This window comes from Chlorocebus sabaeus, chromosome X, assembly GCF_047675955.1.
Source record: "Chlorocebus sabaeus isolate Y175 chromosome X, mChlSab1.0.hap1, whole genome shotgun sequence".
NCBI lineage: Eukaryota > Metazoa > Chordata > Mammalia > Primates > Cercopithecidae > Chlorocebus > Chlorocebus sabaeus.
This window is the reverse complement of record NC_132933.1, coordinates 23,936,406-23,954,835: the sequence shown is the minus strand read 5'-3', so window position 1 is coordinate 23,954,835 and position 18,430 is coordinate 23,936,406. Positions and strand designations below refer to the sequence as shown.

The following is an 18,430-nucleotide window of genomic DNA, read 5'->3' as shown; positions in this document are numbered from 1 at the left end:
AGTCTAAGCAGTAATACATGAGGTTGCCGGCATTAAAATAGCTACTCATATTTAAAAGAAAAGAAAAAATGATGCACTAAGAATCCTTCTACAGTAATTTGTAAAAATCTTTATCTCTTTTAGTTAAACCCTCAGAGAAGTAGAACTACTGGGTCAAAGGGTATGACCCTTTAAAGTACATATTACTTATTACCAAACTGCTTCCCAGACAGACCGTATGAATTTGCATGCCTGCCCATCCACAGCATATGAGAGTGCCTGTCTCACTGCACCCTCGCCATGCAGTATAATTCTAAAAACAGAATATTTTTCAATTCACTTTGATTTTAAAAATATCTGCCATATGGAACATTTTTCCTTTTTTTGTGGAGTGGGGTAGATGCTGTGAAATCAAACAATAACAGTGTGTCACAAGTCTTAAAAGGATGAGGACAGCTATTCATTAGAGGATAAGTACCAGCATGCCACCTTAATATTCTATGCATATGCTTTCCATGAGGGCACCTGGGAGACAGGGTTCATGGTTCACCTTCCCCGGGAGGCCGTATCAGGCAAGGGCATCACATGACTTCCTCTCTCCCCATCCCCCACCCACAGCACACCCAGTACAGGACTAAATACAAGATGACAAAAACTTCCTAACATAAACACACATATAAACTGAAAAATGTACTCTTCTACCAAGAGAAACATGCTAAATGCAGAGGCCGCGATGTGACAGCTTGAGTCTGAGCCCCAGGCCCAGTGATCGGGCAGAAAAGAGATAACTTTGTTAACAATCTGCTGTGAGAGGCAAGAGACAAGTCAAGGTACTGCCTTGACCCTCAGTTTCTCCATATGTGAATGAGAAGGGAACTGGAAAAGAATAAACCAGATGGAGAAAAAACAGCACTCACAACTCTTCCTCACCATCTTGCTCCTAATTACTCCTAGTTCTCTCGGGTCTCCCCAGAACTCCAGCTGTGCCAACACACGTCACCTCTGCTCTCTTCCCACTATCCCCACCCTCACCCCACCCCCAAATAGTTATAGCTCACATGTGCACAAACCCATTTCTCCTTAGCTCAACTAAAACAGGCTGGAATTTTTCAAAATGAAATCCATTAAGAAGCCTAAGGGAATACACAGCTAAAATAAACAAAAGAAATACATGGGCCGGGCACGGTGGCTCACACCTATAATCCCAGAACTTTGGGAGGCCAAGGTCAGAGGATAACTTGAGGTCGGGAGTTCGAGACTAGCTTGGCCAATATGGTGAAACACTGTCTCTACTAAAAATACAAAAATTAGCTGGGAGTGGTGGTGGGCGCCCGTAATCTCAGCTACTCTGGAGACTGAGGCACGAGAATCACTTGAACCTGAGAGGTGGAGGTCGCAGTGAGATGAGATCACGCCACTGCACTCCAGCGTGGGGGACAGAGTGAAACTGTGAAAAAAAAAAAAAAAGAAGGAAGGAAAAAAAGGAAAGAAGGAAGGAAGGAAGAAAGGAAGGAAGGAAGGAGAGAGAAAAAGAAAAAAGAAATACATGGAAGCCTTCAAAGCACCCTCAAAGAACACAGATTGGTGCTCTACTGGCACAGCTTCTTAGTCTTACAAGTCCTGGGTCCCTTTTTCTTACTCTGTCTAGCTTGGATGCCAACTCAAGCTACCTGGGTACCAAATCTGAGAACCATTTAGGTAAGCACTGGTGGGCTCCCACTCCCTCCTAGTACTTGCATCATAGTCTTCTTCTCACTGTGAGATCCCAGGATATCTCCTCCTGTGGCCCTGGGATAGTTCTGCTTCAATTCATGAAGCCACCCTGGCTCCTAGATAATGTAGGACTTCATCTCTGTACCAAAGATCCTTATCCTGAGCTGCGGGCTGCACTCTATTGACCCTGCAATTGCTTCTTTTACCCCTCCTAGAATTCTCAGTGGTTCCTGGCGCCACAGCTGCCCCCTTTCACATTGCATGTTCCCCTAAAGCAGGGTTTTTTGTTTGTTTGTTTGTTTGTTTGTTTTTTGAGACGGAGTCTCGCTCTGTTGCCCAGGCTGGAGTGCAGTGGTGCAATCTAGACTCACTGCAACCTCCACCTCCCAGATTCAAATGATTCTCATGCCTCAGCCTCCCGAGTAGCTGGGATTACAGGCACACACCACCATGCCTGGCTAATTTTTGTATTTTTAGTAGAGACAGGGTTTCACCATGTTGGCCAGGCTGGTCTTGAACTCCTGACATCAAGTGATCCACCCGCCTCAGCCTCCCCAAGTGCTGGGATTATAGGTGTGAGCCACAGCACCCGGCCTAAAGCAGGAATTCTTGGTTGGGGGGGACATGAATGTGCTTCAGAAGATCTATGAATCCCTGAAATTACATCCAAAACTATGTACATGTACATGCATATAAGAGCATTTTTAGGGGGAGAAGGTTTACAGCTTTCATCAAAAAACCTAAAGTGCCTCTTGAGCCACTTGCTCAAGCCCCCTCTCACTCTGTGGAGTGTACTTTTGTTTCAATAAATTTGTGCTAACCGGGTGTAGTGGCTCACACCTGTAATCCCAGCACTTTGGGAGACCAAGGCGGGCAGATCACAAGGTCAGGAGATCGAGACCATCCTGGTCAATGTGGTGAAACCCCATCTCTACTAAAAATACAAAAATTAGCTGGGTGTGGTGGCACGTGCCTGTAATCCCAGCTACTCGGGAGGCTGAGGCAGGAGAATCACTTGAACCTTGGAGTCAGAGCTTGCAGTGAGCCAAGATCATGCCACTGCACTTCAGCCTGGTAACAAAGCCAGACTCTGTCTCTAAATAAATAAATAAATAAAATGATAATAAATCTGTGCTTTCATTGCTTCAGAAAAAACGTGTTGGTGACCACCTCCCCCAGATAAGTAATAAAACCATCCTCTTGGGAACAATACAGCAGGACCTTGGTAACAAATCCTTCCGCAAATGTGACCCAATGCAGTGAAGGACAAAGCCTATTACTTTAGACTGTTGCTACACCTGCCTTACTAAATTCACAGAGTAGTCATGATCTCAGATTCAGGATCTCAGAGAGAAAAGGCTAGAAGTGATTATTATCTGCAACTACTATTATGATTCCATTCTTTTACTGATTAGGGCCACCCACTACACAGCAGCTTGCCAGCTGGTTGGGAGACTCACCTATCTCCATTTCTATGAAAGCTGCTTCATCTGGTAGCGCCCGAGGAATCACTCCAGGGTCACTGAAGCTGGTCCTCAACAGTGTAGCCATGGAGAAAAGAAAGAGCATGGCAGCAAACACAGGGATGGCCGGAGACAGCTGAACAGCCAGGTAGCGGCACCTGAAGAAAGCAGGTAATTCAACATTTAATGATACCTACCCTATATTGATCTCCAATTGTTACCAGTATGTCAATCTGGCCCCCACAACAGAATCAGCAGCACCTCAAGGGCAGGGACCATGTTTTTTCTCTTGATTTACCCAAAACTCTTGACATATGGCTCTACCCATAGTAAGAGCTCAACAAATAATTGACTGCTGCCACCTATAACATGCAGAAGACAGTCTTGAGGACACTCTCTTACCCCCAAGTCCAGTCTATCCTATCAGCCCACCGGGAGCTACATTTCCTCTACCTCAGGAAAGTTCACACCTGCTAAGAATAGGGAAGCAACTGAGCCTGGATTTCTAAGCAACACAGGTTGATCTCACTCTGGGAATGTCCAGGGCTTTTCATATTCACTGATCTGGCATTCAGGCTGAGCTTGATGAGGAGGGAGAAAAGATGAGAACCAACCAGAAAGCAGGTTCACAGTGTCAGAGAGTATCTCCGCATGCTTCAAGACCAATGAAAACCTTCAGGGCTGTTGACTGACTCTGCAACATCCATTCCTCTGGTCTCCTCAATTAGCTCAGCTAATAAGTGACTAATGACCATCAGCAAGAAAATAAGAAAACCGTTTCTCCTTAGTACCCCTCCCCAACATCATGTTCACTCCCCCCTTTCCTCATAATGCACCTGGCAAGCTATTTCTCCTTCTCTCTGAATATCCCAACTCTACTCATCTTTCAAGTGCCAGAGACATCAATATCATCATTGTCATCATTGCAACTATAATTTATTGATGGCTCTCCATAAACCAGGCACTGTACTAAGCTCTTCATCTACATTATCCCATCCAGTTCTCACACTAAATCTATGAAATAGATTCTACTATACCCATCTGATACATGAAGAATCTGGGAATTAGAGAATTCTTACTTACTTTCTCCAAAAGGCTTATGCTAAGCTGCAATAATCTCTCTCTTCTCTACTCCCTGTGGTCCTCACTTCCAGAGCCTTGCATTATTTCCTAGCTATTTCTCAGTATGTTGATGGCATCTCCCTCAACCGGACTTTCTAAGAGCAAGGACCTAGTTTTATTGGACTGGGAATGCTCGGGTTTGAATTATGGCTCTACCAGCTCCTAGCTGGGTGACTTAGTTAACTTCAGTCTCCTTATCCATAAAATGAGGATAATAACAGTGCTTGATGAGGTCACTGTGTGGATCAAATGCACTAGTATAAAGTGCTTAGAACTGCACTTGACACACAGTAAATACTAAACACTAAGTAAAATGTTAGCTATTAACATTATCACCATGATTCCGTATCTCCCAGAGCTCTAATACAAGTAAGGGAACAAAGAAGCTATCAATAAATACTTGTTGATCTGAACTGAATTTCAAACAAAATAAATAGGAATATGTGAGGAGAGTTATCGCTGACCTATTTTTATCCTCCTCCTCCTGAGGCACATTTCTCCTTGAAAACAGAGTTTTCACTTGGAGGCAGACTATAAGTGGAGGAGCAAGGAGCAGAGGGAGAGCAGAGAAAGTAAGCTAAGAAAAACGCTTACCTCATCAGCATGAGAAGTAAGCAAGCTGCTGGCCATTCAAAGCAAACGTTTAACCCCGGTTATATATTCTCTGCAGTTTCGGAACAACCCCCATGAGGTCCTCCCCTAGCTCCCCGCCACACACACAACTGCATGCGGGGACACAAGCCAAGTTTTATATTAGGCTAAGCAGTTTTCGATGAAGGTGAACGTATGTACTGAACCTGGAGGATGATTTTAGTGACTTTTTTGTTTGCTTGCTTGCTTATTTTTAACAAAATCCTTCATCTTAGGTTGCTCTTTAATGATTTACTTCCTTCTCCTAAAAGCCAAGGGTTGGGGGGAAAATTGGAGAACTGAAGGATCTGGCAGCTGAGTTCAGAGTAATTAAGGTTCTTACATATCACTAGCTTGTGGATTACCTTATTTTCCACTACTCCTTTTCACTGGTACAGATTAACCAAAAAGGGAATTCAGAAGCGAAAATCACCTCCACTTATCAGGAACCCAAAGGATGCAGGAGAAGCATGAGGCTTCATTTCATGAACAAGCAAAGTGAAATCACCACACTAACAGCAAATAGGAATCTTCCTGGCCACTGCCCATCACTAAGATCATTCTTGAAAACAAAGAAGTAATGTCTCCAGGACTCAAACTGCCCTGGATGTATAATCTCCAATCAAAAGCCTTAAAAAATCAGATCTATCTGATTGGCCACCAAAGAGAGTTTAATTTTTTTATTAAAGGGAAAACATACAGAGTGAGTAGAACAGCAGCAAAAAATTCTAAATTAATGCTGCCCCGCTACACAGAAGGACCCAAGCTTAACTAAGTCCAGTTCCAACACCTGCTTGTAGGCCAGACAAAGGACAACTTAGACTTGAACTGCGCTACGCCATCAAGGATAAAGGTCTCTGTAATCTCCACACAGAGCATCTTCTGCACCTGCTAAAACAATCCACTCTGTATGTCAACAAGTACACAACAGGCCTATTGTATTGTTCTCCTCCAGAGATGAGGCTATTGGCAGCCAGTCATCTCTAGAGAGTGGGTGTGGCTGGGAAGCCAGATGTGGGACCAGCAGGCCTTTCTACTCTGAGTAAGGGGAAACTTCGAGCGCCAGCCACTATGACTATTGTGAACTGCAACCCATAGTGTTTGTCTTCAAAAGTTATGATAAAAAACCCACCAATATCCCTGGTGGGGGTATTTGGGAAGGGAGGATTGGGAAGATGTTTGTCAAAGGACATAAAATTTCAGTAAGGAAGAATAAGTTGAGATCTATTGCCCAGCATGAGGACTATGGTTAATAACGCTATATTGTATACCAGAAAATTGCTAGGAGAGTAGATTTTAAGTATTCCCAACATTAAAAAAATAAGTATGTAAGGTAATACATATGTTAATTAGTTTGATTTAACTATTCCAAATGTATACATGTATCGAAACATCATATTGTATACCAGAGAGAGAGATATATATATCCTTGTGTGTGTGTATATATATATCTTTATATATGTATATTTGTGTGTGTGTATATATATATCTTTATATATATATATATTCAACTTTTGTCAATTTAAAAATACTTCAAAAATATCACCCTAGGCTAGTCCCATAATTGCTATAAGCTGGAAGTCTGTCTCCGACAAAAATAAGCTATGTGAAAGTTTGGTAGTAATTCCCAATACAGACCTCCAAAGTCAGGAGTGTCCTCAAACATCACTAACTGTCTTAGATAAAGACTAGATCAGTCAAGCACGGTGGCTCACACCTGTAATCCCAGCACTTTGGGAGGCCAAGGTAGGTGGATCATCTGAGGTCAGGAGTTCAAGACCATCCTGGCCAACACGGCGAAACCCTGTCTCCACTAAAAATACAAAAATAAGGCCGGGCGCGTTGGCTCACACCTATAATCCCAGCACTTTGGGAGTCCAAGGTAGGCAGATCACAAGGTCAGGAGATCAAGACCATCCTGGCTAACACGGTGAAACCCCGTCTCTACTAAAAATACAAAAAATTAGCCGGGCGTGGTGTTGGGCACCTGTAGTCCCAGCTACTTGGGAGGCTGAGGCAGGAGAACAGCGTGAACCCAGGAGGTGGAGCTTGCAGTGAGCGGAGATTGTGCCACTGCACTCCAGCCTGGGCGACAGTGCAAGACTCCGTCTCAAAACTAACTAACTAACTAACTAAATAAATAAATAAACAAGCCGGGCATGGTGGCACACGTCTGTAATCCCAGCTTACTCGGGAAGCTGAGCCAGGAGAATCGCTTGAACCCATGAGGCAGAGGTTGCAGTGAGCTGAGATTGCACCACTGCACTCCAGCCTGGTGACAGAGCAAGACTCCATCTCAAAAAAAAAAAAAAGACTAGATCAGATCTGTCATCCACAAATATAAACTAAGTGTTTTTGAAACGCCCTATATCACTCCTTGGAATAATAATATCCATATACTTCTTAAAACAGAACTCTCCTGTATTCAAAGTACCAAGAGGCCTTTCTCCTTCCTGGGGATTAGAGTTCCTTTTCTCCCTTATGAATTTTATAAATGCAACCATGTCCCAACTAAGTCTTCATTTCTGCCACCTGAAGAGACATCATCATTTTAAGCCATCCTCTACTGACTTCTTGACTGTCCTCAGGCTACCATAGCTGGACTAGACAACTGGACTCCCACATGTCCCCTCAGGCGGCACGGTGGTACTGACCAGCAGTAACCATCAGTGCCAGGCTGGGCTCATGTGTCATGTCCCATCCCCCATCCCTAGCATGCTAGTTCACTGGAGGGATGATGGTAATGACACAGACTTCAATTCACATGAAAACACTCAGAAGAGATTCATGAGTAGAATGGGTAAGAATCTAGACAGAGAGCTATGCCTTACAGATTGGCAGCTTGGATTGGTGTTCCGTACAATACACTGCTTCCAAGTCTCCCTAATAGCTTTCTTGCTATGTTTTTTGGTTTGTTTGTTCTTTTATCAATGTAATCAGTCAGCCAACAAGTATTTGTTGGTCTAACAAATGAAGAACAAGGGAAATAGGAGTTAATTTTGTTGGGGAAAACATAACTGACATATGAAACAGCTAAAGAATAAGATGACTGATAATCAAGTGTTATAATGGTGACTCAGCCTCTATGGGCTGTAAGTGGTCAGGGAACAGCTCTGTGGGGGAGCTGCTGGCTGCTTGAAACTGCTCCAGTAGCAGCTGGTAAATATGGCTTTAAGGAGGAAGGCCCAAGGATCAGAGCCCCGCGATACTCTTTGGTCACACATGAGAGAAATAAGCCTTTGCTATAATACCTCCCTGATATAGACGGCCATCTGTCCTCTTACTACCTACCTGCTACTGACTGAATGTCTGTATCCCTGCAAAATTCATATGTTGAAATCTTAACATCCAATGTGATGGATTATGGAGGTGGGGCCTTTGGGGGGTGATTAGGTCACCTAAGGCTCCACCCTCATGAATGGGATTAGCATCCTTATAAAAGAAATCCTGGCAAGCTCCCTTGCCCCTTTGGCCATGTGAACACACAGAGAGAAGACAGCCATCTATGAACCAGAAAGTAGGCCTTCATCAGTCACCAAACCTGTAGGCATCTTGATCTTGTACTTGCCAGCCTCCAGAACTGTGAGACACAAATTTATGTTGTTTACAAGCCACCCACTCGATGGTAGTTTCTTACAGCAACCAGAATAAACTAAGACACTACCTCTAGAACACAATAAACATGTAGAACCACCCATAAGACTGTTCCAAGATTTTTCTGATGACCCTCAGAGTCTGCTGAGAGGGGAAGTTTCCCTTAACACTAAAAACATAATTTACAATCAGCCTCCAGATTTACTTCTACGTGAAGGTCAGAGAAAAATGTACAACCCTCTTTTGCTCCAGTAGCAATAAAGAAAATTAAACAAACAGGGACATTTTCAATTCTGAAGTGAGAAGCCATCCTCTCATCAAAATCTCTACCCAGGCAAACCTGCTCAGTGGTTTCCAAATTTCAATTATAATAACAAAGTTCAAATTTCAATTACAATATACCCAGGCTCGAGAACTCAGAACCATTCATTGCTGCCTATTACATTATGCCCCAAACTCCACAGGTCAGTATTCCAAGGCTCTCCATTAACTGGCCTTATCTAATCATCATCATAAGGCCCCTGTCTTCCCCACTCCATTCCAGAAACATCCCACTAATTAATTACCCTGAATTAGCTAGCTTCTTGCTACTGCAAATAGCCTAAGGTACCTCCTTTGTTCTTAGCACAATACCAGCTCCTGCATCTCTGAGGAGAAAGATTTAGGAGTCTCTTCTTTCCCTCAATAACATCTCAACTGATGTCAACATGTTGGGAAACATCCCTGTTCTCTGGGCTTGCTTTTCCCAAAACAGAGGATCACTGTATTTAATTAAGACTCATCCTCAAAAGATGGGAGAGGCATTCAGTGGAGACTGACAGTGTGAAACTCATTACCACAAAAGGTAATAGAGGCTGAAAATGTAGAGAAATTCTGAATGACAGAACCATAAAGAGTTATTAAAGGAGCCCGGCGTGGTGGCTCACATCTTTAATCCCAGCACTTTGGGAGGCCAAGGCTGTTGGAGCACTTGAGCTCAGGAGTTCAAGACCAGCCTGGGCAAGATGGCGAGATCCTGTCTTTACAAAAAATACAAAAATTAGTCAGGTATAGTGGCTCATGCCTGTAGTCCCAGATACTTGGGAGGCTGAGGTGGGAGGACTGTTTGAGCCCAGGAGGCAGAGGATGCAGTGAGCCAAGATCAAACCACTGCACTCTAGCCTGGGCAAGAGAGGGAGACCCTATCTCAAAAAAAAAAAAAGAAAGAAAGAAAAAAATGAATTATTAAAAGAAAGCAAACTGCCACCAGGTGCGGTGGCTCATGCCTGTAATCCCAGCACTTTGGGAGGCCGAGGCGGGTGGATCACCTGAGGTCGGGAGTTCGAGACCAGCCTGGCCAACATGGAGAAACCCTGTCTCTACTAAAAAGTACAAAATTAGCAGGGCGTGGTAGCACATGCCTGTAATCCCAGCTACTCGGGAGACTGAAGCAGGAGAATCGCTTGAACCCGGGAGGCGGAGGTTTCAGTGAACTGAGATCGCGCCATTGCACTCCAGCGTGGGCAACAAAAGTGAAACTCCGTCTCAAAGGAGAAAGAAAAAAAGAAAAAAGAAAGCAAACTGTTCAGGAGACACAACCCAAGGAACTCTTTGGAAGAACTCTTTCTCAAGGAACATACTTTATCAGGAAGTTAAGTTTAGCTAAGTACTGTAACAGATTGATATCAAAGAGGCAACTATGCCTTTCTAAAACTCATTTGGTTAGCCAAGTCACAGACAGAATCCGAAGCTAGATAAAGCCAAGACTGACCTCCATAGAGTCATTCTCCAGAGAATGTACTCTTGGTTAGAGAGCACAATATAGTCACTTTTTCCTCTTCCCAATCTCTCATAAGGATGCTCTTCAGGAACCTGGACCTTGTCACTGTGGGCACTAACATTCTGGCATGTCAAAGTTTGGCTTTAGTCTACATAGTCTTGTGTCTCCTCAAACCTAGTAAGTTCATATTATCAGGTCTGCTTTTTCTATTTCACCTGTCTTCCAGACACGCCTCCCCTTTCTTTTTCTTTTTTTTTTTTTTTTTTAGATGGAGTTTTGCTCTTGTTTTGTTGCCCAGGCTGGAGTGCAATAGTGCAATCTTGGCTCACTGCAACCTCCACCTCCCAGGTTCAAGTGATTCTCCTGCTTCAGCCTCTCAAGCAGCTGGGAATACAGGTGTGCACCACCACGCCCAGCTGATTTTTTGTATTTTTAGTAGAGACAGGGTTTCACCATGTTGGCCCGGCTGGTCTCGAACTCCTGACCTCAAGTGATCCACCCGCCTCAGCATCCCAAAGTGCTGGGATTACAGGCATGAGCCACTGCACCTGGCCCACGCTGCCCCTTTCATCAGGATAACTCACTAAGTAACAATGTATGGAGCACAAATTGCTCGATTTTTCTCCAAGTCATCCTCATCTTGGCAGCAGGGACCAGGAGTGGCCACAGCAGTGATGATCCCTCGTTAACTCACAAAGCTCCTGATAGGCTTCCCTGTTCCTGCAAGGCTACCAGAAATGCCATGTTGCAACACCATCAGTTCTCTGCAAAGATGCCTTCACTTTCTAGGAGCATAAGCTTGGGAGACCCCAAGAGCCTAGATGCCATTGGGTAACACACACACTAGCTCGCAAGAATCCTGAATATGCTGGTCTAGTATTTGGTACTATGTACACTTTACTAAAGCATGTGGGTTTGAATGTCTTCAGGATTCCATAGCCAAAGGGTAACAATGAAAGGTCGAAATTAGAAGAAAAAGCCCTGAGACAGTATAGAGACATTGGCTGGCCAACTCATCTTGATGAAGGAACCTCACTTCTGTGGGCCTGGTTTCCTCACCCACACAAGAACAGAGATAGTCTCAAAAGTCCTTTCCAGCTCTACCATCCTATGATTCTGTGGGTCAAGATTGTTAAATTTTAAGTACATCCAGAATGTTTTAATTCAGCAACACTTATTGGCCATCTACTCTATGTAAGGCATGGTAGAGAGCACTGTGGGGGCTACACAGCCATTGAACATAGTCTCTGTCCTTGAAAGAGACTAGCTGTAGGGGACAACAACAGTGAGAAGTGTAATCACCATAGAGCTCCAAACTATAAGAAATGTCATGTGATTATCTGTTGAATGAGTGGTGTGTACAATTAGCCCAATGAATGCAGAAATTACTGGAAAGTTTTCATGAAGACTCAAGAAAGAATTTGAGGGAGGGGTAGAATTTGGATACACTAGACAAGTATTTTTTGTATTGATTACTATTGATTACTAAGCAGTGTTACAAAGCTGTTTTCAGTTCATCCAATTCAATGACTCTTCTGCCAATATATACATCAAAAGCTCGAATGGGGACCAATCTGACAGAACCTGGTCTGACAGTGCCTTGATAAGATTTCCTTCATATACAGAGGACACAGTGAGACCATAAGCACTGATTATAGCAGTAAACTGCTTCTGCTTCAGGGGTCAAGAGTCACACAGTCATTCTTGCCACAAGGGAAGTCTGAGGACCTTGGCCCCACTAGTGGCCTGCTCAGAAAGCTAAAAGAGAAAGCTGGAAGCCAATTCCAGGAGACAGTGCACTTGTTCCTTTCTCCGGGATCACATTTTATCAGGAAGTTGAATTTGCCTGAATACCTCAATAGCCTTTCAGTAGCTGGATGGCTCCTAGGTTGTCAGTGTCATTCTGTTACAGTGTCCTGACACTTCAGGCCAAGCTGGTAGCTATGTGTTCGCACAAGCTGGGTAGAGCTTGAGCAGAAAGAAGTGAAAATTGTTCATATGCTCAAAGCTGAAATTGGCAATACACACTCACATTTCTTAAATACCTCACCCTAAGAATTAATTAGAAAATCCTTTTTCTTTAAGCATTATACCATTTTCACTCTGCTTTTAAGTTTAAATACGTTTACCATGAATACAATTATATTTAAATATAACAACCTACTGGTAATCTATAATCTCTTTCATGCGTATTTGAGTCTTCCAGAGAAACACAGAGTTATACAGAATTTCAGGTTCTTGGAGTTGCAAGAGGCTTAGTGAATATTTGGCCAAATTTCTACTCTGTGACAGCGGCCCTGAGAGAGACTCCCCAGCTTCTTCAGAAACACTTCTAACAGGCCAGGCACAGTGGCTCATGCCTGTAATCCCAGCACTTGGGGAGGCTGAGGCAGGTGGATCACTTGAGATCAGGAGTTCGAGACAAGCCTGGCCAACATGGTGAAACCCTGTCTCTACTGAAAATACAAAAATTATTTGTATTTGGCAGGTGTCTGTAATCCCAGCTACCCGGGAGGCTGAGGCAGGAGAACTGCTTGCACCTGGGAGGCAGAGGTTGCAATGAGCTGAGATCATGCCACTGCACTCCAGCCTGGGCGATGGAGTGAGACTCTGTCTCAAAAAATAAGTTAAAAAAAAAAAAGAAAAAAGAAACACTCTAACAACACAGAGCTAACTGGCCCCAGGGTGGAACAATCTTTTTTTGTTTTATGTATTCAATCTACTATCTGTCCACTGAAAATTACAGGTCACTCATTTGAAAAGTCTTCTAGAAGATATGTAAAGGCATAATCCAAAAATAAAAGGACATCTGCCAGCACTGCTAACACTGTGCGTTCTTCATTAAAGGGCACCCACATGCCTGACCAGACTCCTCAAGCCATCTGGCTGGCCCAGAGCTGTGCTGCAGGCAGCTGTAAATCAACTCACACTTGTTCCTAAGCACCTGCTGCAAGCAGGACCCTGCTACTAAAATGCAGCTCCAGATGTGCCTTAAGAGTTGGACTATCTTCCCACAAGGCAAAAATGCAGCAGCCAGAGGATGTGGAGTCTCTACTCCTAGACAATGTAAGGATGAAAATAGATTACCATTTGTCTATTCAGATACCTTCACCTGCCTGAAGGCAGGCGGCTAGATCAACTGATTTCCTGAGGTCTCACTAAGTTCTTTTTTCTTTTTTTTTTTTTTTGAGACAGAGTCTCACTCTGTCATCCAGGCTAAGATCTCTGCTCACTGCAGCCTCCACCTCCCAAGGGAGGGATCCTCCTGCCTCAGCCTTCTGAGTAGCTGGGACTACAGGCACACAACATCCACACGGGGCTAATTTTTGTATTTTTAGTAGAGATAGGGGTTTCACCATGTTGGCCAGGCTGGTCTCAAACTCCTGACCTCAAGTGATCTGCCTGCCTCGGCCTCCCCAAGTGCTGGGATTACAGGCATGAGCCACTGCGCTAAGTTCTAATACTAACAAAGCAGCCCACATTCTGCTCCCCAAACCGTGCACCCACTATGTGGTGGACAGGAAATTATAGACGCCAAAGAAAAAGGCCGACCAGAAGGAGACTTCATTCCTCAGAGGCATGCTGGTGTACCTTGTACAACCTGTCACTGGCTAGGCACAATGCAGCCACCACCTAAAGTGTCTATGTGTTTATATATGACAGACACACACACACATACACAAGCATGCACATTCACAAACACAAATTCCGCCATTCTCAGTACAAAGTATTCATCACCAGGGTCCTCTCCTCTTTGGTCACATTTCCATCTCCCCACTCCACTCCTCTGCTAACACATTTACTTCCTTCTCCCCTCTTCTTCCCACTACTCCCTCCTCCAGCCCTATGTTCAAAAATATTTAGTCTTTCACACACACAGCTGGTACTCAAGGAAGTTTTACAAATAACCTCACCCTTCAAAATGCAAGAAACAACCTAGGGGGGGAAGTCATCATGGTGGAAAACTCAACCTGCCTCTGTCAAACAGCAGCTTGGCTAACTAGAAGCTTCATCCCACCAGCAGTTTTCTTCAGAGGCCTGCAGGGGCCTCAGTGGAACAGATTCCAATCAGATTCTTCTGCTAGCTCCCAGATACAAAAGGGGACAAATGGCAATAGTTCCAAATTTCAAGTACCCCTGGCCAGTCAAACCAGAGGTTTCCTGGGCCCAGAACTACCAACTAACTCAAAGCCTGGGAACAAGGCTCATCTCTGTTTGGAATGGTTGCAATAATAAAAATTTAACCATGGGGGTGGGGGTGGGGACAAAAAGAGAAAAAGGGAGGAAGAATAATAAAGAACAGAGGTCAGCTATTCACTTCCAAGAAGAAGCAGGGCAGGAATGAGGCAAGGAAAACTTGGAGAGAAGGGTGAGGAGAAGGAAAAACGATTTTTAATGCTAGGGACTTATGCCTGCCTGACTACACATGCTCACTGGTACCGCACACAAGCACGTGCATGCACACATGCACGCACACACCCTCAGTCAGGAAACTCAAACTGGAGAGCAAGTAAGAAGCCTTCAGCAACCTGCCTGACTTCGCTAAACACTTCACAAAGTCAGCAGTAGCGGCAGCAGCAGCAAAAGGACCTTTAACAAAGAGTTCCTCTGACCTTACTTTCCCAGCCCCGTTATATACTGGGTCCCCCTCCTCCCCCTGCTGTTACTCAAGCCAGCTGCAACCATCCAAAAGTCTGGCAAAGCAGCCCAAAAATCACTCTGGGTGCACTGGGAAAGCCTGAAGCCCTCACAGAAGGACCAAAAATGAGCCCCAAGGGACCAGAGCTCACTTTACTTCCCCACTAGGCTGGCCAAGGTGCCCCCTCCTATCTCCCATGGCCACACCCCAGCATGAGGCCTCCATTTCCAGGTCACCCATGTACATACACCATAGCAGGCTCACGTCAGGTGTGGCTTACAGTCCACACACACACCTCTTGGCTCTCAAAGGCCTCCTCACAGTAATCCCAAAACAATTAGCACTGCTCCCATCCCTAGAGTGTAGAGCATTCTCAGCACACCCAGGAGACACGCCACAGTGCCCTAGAATCCAACCGGCCACCTCCCCTAGAGACGAGACCTACACAGACTTCAAACAGTGGCTCGAGTACAAGGTATTACACCACAGAAAAAAATCACTCCAAGGCTGGTACCAGGCATACACAGAATACAGAGTTGTTTACATTCAGTGATTTTGAGGGAAAGAAAGAGCAACTCACTTCTAATAAGCACGTATGTGCCACGCACACAACTAGTATGTGGTCCAGCTGAGGCTGGAACTAATCCGTAGGTTCCCAGTTCAGTTGGGTTTTCACCGTAACAGCTAGCTGAGAGCTGAGCCTTAAGGAAACAGCGCCCAGAATAACAAAATAGGTGAGGATTGCTGAGTGATGTAACAATGAGGGGTGCCCTTAGGTTTGTGTGCAGGGGAGGCCATCTGTCATTCAGCTTCTAAGGAGACCACTAAAAGGGAGAGGTGAGTAATTAAGACAAACTTCCTTATTTCCCAAGTCTATCAAGGATAGCCCCAAACCAGTACTACAAAATTGGTATCAAAGGTATTGGTCTTTTGGGGAAGCACATACTCTGTGATGACCATGAAGCAATGAATTCAGCTGGCATCATCTACAGACATTGCTCAAGAGGACATTAAAGTCATCCAAGGACCAGCCCCAAACTCCCCAGAAAGCGGGTTCTCCCCCTAGACCCAAAGTAAGCATAATCAGGCAACTCTACTCAACCAAAACTCACTCAAAGGCGAAGAAGAGTGTACATGTCCCCAGGATGAGGAAAAGGGTCAGGTAGAAAATGCCCTTTTGCCGGGCCATCATGACCCGGCCGTCACAGCAAAAGGTGTTCCTGCCTGGGAGTTTCTCCCATTTCCGTGTCACCTTCTTTCTCACCACCATCACAGACATGATTGGAATTCCTGCTCCAAAATGGGTTTTGCGATTACACAAGAGAAGACACAGAGGCTGAGCCCAGCTTTGAAATCGCGTTGCCTGCTATTCCTGCCGCTGGGTCAAACATCATCAAAAGTCCAATTGCCAGCCCTAAGAAAAAGCAGAAAAAGAAAAAAAATGAGGCAAGAATAAAAAAATACAGTTCAACCCTCCTTTCCCAGAGACAGAAAGTTGAAAACTGACTGAAGGAGTGGGGACGGGGAAGTGGGGAAAAGTTTATTTCCAATTCGTGTTTGTTCTCTACAAGAAGATATGATTAAAGGTTCTCAAATAAGGAAAAGGGCTAGTATTTCCTCTTAAATAAGCCTCTATGCTTCCAATCTAATGCTGATGATCTGATCATCACAGAACCTTGGAACTAGAGAGGATTTTATAGGTGATCGTGCCAATTATTAATACTTTGTTTTGTAAATGAGTAAAATCAGGACCAGAGAGAGGAAATAACTTATCCAGGGCCACATAGCAGCAATGCTGATACTGCTAACTTCCAGTCAAGGGCATGTTCCACTATGCCACAATGTTTTTTCAACATCATTAAAAGGACTCTAAAAATAATAGTAGAGTTTCTGTCCCTATAAAGCCTCCCTCCCTTCCTTCACTTCACCTTCTTTCTTCAATTAGCCACTCGAATATGAATCACAGCAGGGACCAAGTCACCCTCTGGCAGGGCCGGGAGGTTCTGGACGCTCTGTGCACATACGTGCATTGTATTTACACAAAACAGATTTCCCCTCCTCAAACCCTCTGCAACTTCCTGAGTCCGGGAAATGAAACAATCTGGCTGGTCTAGCCTAACATTTGTGGGAATCATAATGAAACCACATCAGAGACCTGTAGGTGAAAGGCTGACTTAAGCAGGAGAGATTCTGGAATGGTTGGTGACTGCTGATGGCTGGTTGGGGGGTGGGGAATGGCAGCAGCTAAGAAAAGTCACAAGGGCGCTTTCTGGGACATGTCCTAAGTACCATCTCTACTCAGCATCCTGAATTCCCAGGCCCAGCCTTTCTCAGCCTCTGCCACCCTTCTCCTCCGCTCAGGTGTGGTGCCGTGGCCTCTATTTACCGACACCACATGCCCCACGCTGGCAGGACTGAGGCGGAAGCCTGCAGCCCGACGGACAGAGGGAGAAACAGCCAACTCGAGATCATTCCCGGGCTGGAGAGGGCAAACGTCCAAAAACAGCCTAGGAGCGGAGCAGGGAAACGAGAAGGTAGAAGGCTCGGGGAAGGGGAAGGGGGCCCAGAGGTGCAGAGAACCCGTCCTTTGTGTAAAACTAACCTGGAAGATAATCTCCTCCCGATAAACCGGCCCAGCGGGAGAAGGGAGACCACGAAGGGGGAGCCGGCCTGGAAGAACAAAGATCAAAATCCGTCGGGAAGCAGCGACCGGCTCCCCAGCGGGGGGCCGGAGGCCAGAGGCCGGAGATCGGGGCCGGGCCGCGGGCGCGGCCTCGCGAGGCCCGCCCTGCCTCTGCCACGCCGCGGACCACCGCCCCAGGCAGGTTGGGACGCGCGCCACATCCACACGCACACGCAGCCACACGCTCGTACACACTCACACACGCCCCGCCACGTGTAGTCACCCCGGGCCAGGGGCTCGGCGGCTGCCGAGTTGAGAAGGGCGGTGCCGACGTCCCCGCGTCCCGGCGCAGCGGAAGGGGAGGCAGCCCACCCTGCAGACCAGCCCGGGAGACCCCCGCCCCCACCCCTCGTTACCTGAACCACGGAGACCCAACTCGGCCGGCAGCTGACGGCAGGAAGCGGACCGTCCCAGGGGATCGCGTCGGCCGCCAAAGGTGGCAGCGACTTCTCCTCCCCGGGCCGGGAGGCTGTCTCCCCCTGACAAGGGGCCCCAGTGGTCGGGGCCCTAAACCAGCTGTGGCAACCGCCCACCGCTGGCCAAATGGAACGCTCCTCACGTCACCAGGTCGCTCCAGTAGTTGCTCGCCCTCTATTGGCCGATCGGCCTCGGCGCCTCCGCCCCGGCCGCCCCTATCCCGAACTGCCATTGGATATGTCGAACGCCACTCGACGATGCCTCCGCCCACTCCTCCACCCATCTCCCTGCTGCATGCCCACCTGCCCAGCCACTGCCAGCCTCTCTTTGGGGTCTGAGCGCCAGCATGTGAAGTGTTGCCTTCTATTAATATAGTTACGCAGAGACGGAGGTGAAGGGTAGTGCCGATGGGAGAATGAAGGGTGGAACCA

At 45.9% G+C, this 18,430-nt stretch overlaps 1 protein-coding gene across 1 annotated transcript in view; it reads right to left on the bottom strand.

Annotated features, from left to right (window-relative positions):
• ZDHHC9 (zDHHC palmitoyltransferase 9) overlaps positions 1-18,129 on the bottom strand; it is a 38,261-nt gene extending 20,132 nt beyond the window's left edge. The window contains exons 1-4 of the mRNA XM_007992659.3: positions 17,939-18,129; positions 17,502-17,569; positions 16,012-16,313; positions 3,153-3,313 (exon numbers count right to left, since the gene is read on the bottom strand). Coding sequence (XP_007990850.1) covers positions 3,153-3,313; positions 16,012-16,178 — 328 coding nt within the window. The 5' untranslated portion in view covers positions 16,179-16,313; positions 17,502-17,569; positions 17,939-18,129. The remainder of the gene's footprint in view (positions 1-3,152; positions 3,314-16,011; positions 16,314-17,501; positions 17,570-17,938) is intronic.
• Between the last annotated feature and the right edge of the window lie 301 nt (positions 18,130-18,430).